Source organism: Rhipicephalus microplus, chromosome 1, assembly GCF_043290135.1.
Source record: "Rhipicephalus microplus isolate Deutch F79 chromosome 1, USDA_Rmic, whole genome shotgun sequence".
NCBI lineage: Eukaryota > Metazoa > Arthropoda > Arachnida > Ixodida > Ixodidae > Rhipicephalus > Rhipicephalus microplus.
The window spans coordinates 215,304,992-215,309,016 of record NC_134700.1 but is presented as its reverse complement, the minus strand read 5'-3'; the positions used below and the strand labels follow the sequence as shown (position 1 = coordinate 215,309,016).

The 4,025-nt window shown below is 43.7% G+C and overlaps 1 protein-coding gene across 2 annotated transcripts; it reads right to left on the bottom strand.

Moving 5' to 3' along the window:
• Positions 1–289: 289 nt before the first annotated feature.
• LOC142806958 (uncharacterized) lies at positions 290–3,677 on the bottom strand. Of its 2 annotated transcripts, XR_012894645.1 has the most exons (4): positions 1,811–3,677; positions 1,557–1,716; positions 699–827; positions 290–414 (listed from the first exon to the last, which is right to left on the bottom strand). XR_012894645.1 is itself a non-coding variant. In XM_075891310.1 (3 exons), the coding sequence occupies exons 1-3, from the start codon at positions 1,660–1,662 to the stop codon at positions 365–367; spliced, it is 285 nt and encodes a 94-aa protein (XP_075747425.1). In that variant the 5' UTR covers positions 1,663–1,804; the 3' UTR covers positions 290–364. The 2 variants fall into 2 exon arrangements, 1 of the variants encoding a protein (XP_075747425.1); XM_075891310.1 differs by lacking the exon at positions 1,811–3,677 and having other exon boundaries at positions 1,557–1,804.
• Between the last annotated feature and the right edge of the window lie 348 nt (positions 3,678–4,025).

Genomic DNA, 4,025 nt, shown 5'->3' with positions numbered 1-4,025 from the left:
GCCCTCAAATGAACCTCAAGTGGTCCTAAACCAGTCCGTTTGTCCGGCCTCAGATCGTCCTCAGGGCATCCAGAAAAGAGCACATTATGATGAGTCTAGTACTTTTTGAGGACGAAGCATACAAGACCTAGGCACTCATCAGACCTTACGAAAAGTTGCTCTAATTCTTCTTTTGGAGCGCTGAAATGACAACTGATCAATCAAAAGTGCCTGAACATGCACACTCTTTAAAGCACTGCCTGTGAGGTTTCAGTAACAATTTCTTCAAGTATAGCAATAAAAACAGCAATGCACCGAAAACATGTTTATTTTCAGGAATGAAACTTGGCAGTTTTCACTAGATGAGACTTCTTGCCCTGTGCCTTCAGAGGTCTTCATCCGATGGGCTTGACAACGCGACACTTTGAAGACATTCTGTAGTAATAGAAAGCAGCATATCTTGAAGCACAAGTGAATTTAGAGTATCAATAAGAATATTAAGACAATAACAGCATGCCAGATTTGAAAGCATAAAATGAAAATTATATTACCATAATGTGCAGGTACGAACTAGCCATTATATAATGGTGAAAATGATTTATATAGTTCATGCTTGCATACACATCAAAATTCGAGTAAGGCAAGAAAATTATTTAAACTATAACAGCAAAAGTATCATATGTTATGATAGCTTCAACAGCACAGATAATAAAACTCACCCTCATGGTGAGTGCGAGAAGTTCTTAAGCGCTGCTTCTGGAGCTTTTCCCCAGCATGCCGAAGCCACACTTTAATCACACACTCGATGTCATTTTTTTTTGTTTCCGGAAAATTTCGCCTCACGGCCTCTGAAAAAGTACAAAGTTCATAAAACAGGAATTACACAAACATAATACATTAATATAATGCTACATAGGTTGTTTGAAGAAGTACCTCTAGTCAGCATGATCGACATTTTGATAGGTGGGCACATCATCATTAAAGGTCCTTGCCATCCTTCCCCATGTTAATTTCAAGAGTACTGACATTGACACTATGTGTTGCATTACAAGAAGAACACCACGAAGAAGACATCATTGTAACTTTTTTGAAACCTAGCATGCAAAGAATGATGAGGCGCCTTTGACGAAAATACGTCCATGTATGAAAATGTTGACCAGCTTGTCTTAGGTACTTATTCCTGTTTAGAGATCCTCAGTGATCACTATGAGCTTCCATCTGTTAGTTTTCATCTGTACATAAGATTTCCACTACAGTTAAGAATGCCTAGTAGTGCTACCTGATAATAACTTCTGCAAGTAGTGAATGCTTGCGTATGTGTGCCATGCAAGTATACTAGTGTGCTTGAAGAAGCTGCAGGGTTTCTTACTGACAACAGATATTTCATGCTAAAAATTTTCCACGTTTAAGCACATAATTTTAATTAGCAAGCATCCTAAAAAATTTAATGCTTTCATGAAAAGATTGTTCTTTTGCTATTGACTTCAAATGAAAGATAATGTGGATAACAGACTTAGAAATGTCTGTACTCAAACACGGCTCTTGCAGCACATGGTGTTGTGAAACAAATTACTCACTGCAAATGACATCTGTGACACCTAGATCCACAAACTTCCTTTTGCCTTTTTGGCCTGCCCAGCTGAACTGCACAGCAACCTCAAGGCTTAGCAGAAGCTCCAGCATCCTCCTGGCTGCTGCCCCAAAAGTTGAGCCACCAAGGCCAGCAAGCTGCTGTATCTGTACAGTTTTGAGGTCATTATTTTTTTTAGAAGAGTAGCTTAATGCAGTGACTAGAAAAAAAAATTATAGAAAAATATAATGAATGACGTACAAGTTTTCTTATGCTTTCAGTTTCTTTCAGTTTTCTTATGCCTCAGAGGACGGTGTGCCTGCTCAGCAAGCCTGTTGCAAAGTTGCTCCAAGGGAAGGTCTGGCTTTCTCAGCATTCTCTTTAACGAGGACATATGGTTTTCAAATGGGAAGGCACTCCATGAGTCCAAGGGGCCAAGGTGTGTAACATCATCTGCCAAATGACACAGGCCATGCACATTGTGTGAAACATGCTCTTTGCCATAAATGCTTATGAATGTCCGGATAAAAAACTTGAGCATGTTTCCGGCATACTCTATCTCACTTGCAGGTGCAGCTGGTGTGGAAAGAACAGAGATCCCCACATGTAAAGCTAAGAAGTTCTTGTACATGTGTGCAGGAATCAGTGATGACAAAACAACGGGTCCTCCATATAAAAGAAAAAAGCGAAACTCAGTCGCTTTCCACCGATCAAGTTCAGCAATGCTCCTCGGCTTTCGGCTAAAATCACATGGAACACACCGTGCAATTTGAGAATTTTTTTCCGACATCTCAAGACGCACTTTGCTTCCAAGTCTGGTCACTTTTGGGCCACGTACCCACAGTGTCAAGAGCTTGTTCATGACACCCAAGCACACAAGGTGCATGTAATCTAATGGTATATCTTTCACTAGGTCAAAAGGAAGTTCCTCAAGAATACTTTCGCCTGTGTGATGCTCCTCCTGGACTTTTAAGCGAAAGCTGTCATCTGTTCGCTTGCGAGCATTGACGTTTGGGAAGCACACCCTGCCCTCACAGTAGACACCTTTTACGTCACATTTGGTGCAGCTGTAATAGCCTGTGTGGCTTCTGACATATAATACAAATGCCTTTGCTGGTGCATCACATATGAGGGCATACAAGCTAACAGGAATTGCAGTTTCTCCAATGGTAATCCCTGTTGTGATAGCAGCATTTATGTCACAAACAAATGGTCGCAAAAAATCATTCGCGTTGTTGGGCTTGCTGCTTCCGAAAAAAACACCCACTATAAATGGTGCTTTGTCCTCCAAATTACTTATGCGTCCCAGTATGCACCAAAATTGGCCCCGTGAACTTTTTGAAACCGGCAGACCGTCAATGTTGAAGCTAAGCTTCAAAATTCTTGGTAGTTCTGCACAATCTTGCAGCACTCGCTGTAGGCCTGCACTGAGGCCGAAATGATGGTATTTCCCGCCGGCCAGCTGCAACACTTCCAGGCACTTCTTGGGCGTCTGTAACAATGCCCTTGCAGTTGAAGGGAGCGCGCTGAAGCATTCGTGGGACTGTAGTACTCTCAAGAGCGATGTAACTGAAGTGTGCGATGCGCGAGATTGTAAGGCCCACGCTTGCAGTCTCTCACGAAAGGCCAGCAAGCTGTCCACACTGCCGCGTTCACAAACTTGCTCTTCGTTACTCCCAGTCGGTGCCAATTCGAAAGAATCCCTCTGCCTCACCTGCGAGGTCGCCGAAGTCGAAGCCGCAGCGCTGCTGTCATGGAAGGCACGCCGTTCGAAGTCTGTGTGATCGTGAGGCACAGAAACACTGCAGCCGCTGGGGTAGCACGCGTCGCCAGAAATCAAAACGTGTCCTTGGGGCACATCCGTTTCTGGAACGATCGAGGAGTGTGCCGAAGGCCGTTCTCTGTCATGAACACAAAGGCGACGATGGCCGTCTTCGAGGTCGACCGCACAAGCCTCGGAGGGCAAGTCGCTCTCTCTTTCGGCGTTGCGGGAATCTCGGTCAACGTACCGCGTGTCATTTATGACATCGGCCTCACTGTCAATAAGCTGAAAACTAGCATTGACGCGCCGATTAATTTCACGCCGAAATTTGCGATCCGCGCTCTCAGCCATCTTGAACAGCACAGAGCACAGTAGAATGGTGGCTAGACCAAAGAACACCCACCACCAGAACACGTTGTTAGGCTAGTCAGTTGGTTTGTACATACATACATGAATAAGCCGTAAAGATATACAGCGCGAGGCTGAAAATCAACTGTCCTCTCTTTTTTTATTTATTTACCTTTGCGGCTTACAACTTCAATATGAAAATTTAACAGAAGACACTCACCTGGCATGCTTACGATTCTTTGAGGGCTTCTGCGAGAAGCTTCCTCTATGGCGAGAAGTGTTGTATTGGAATGTTGACTCGACCAATGACTCGACTTGACTTACTGCAGGCCCATAATGATGATGATGATAGTTGCGTCACTTTAA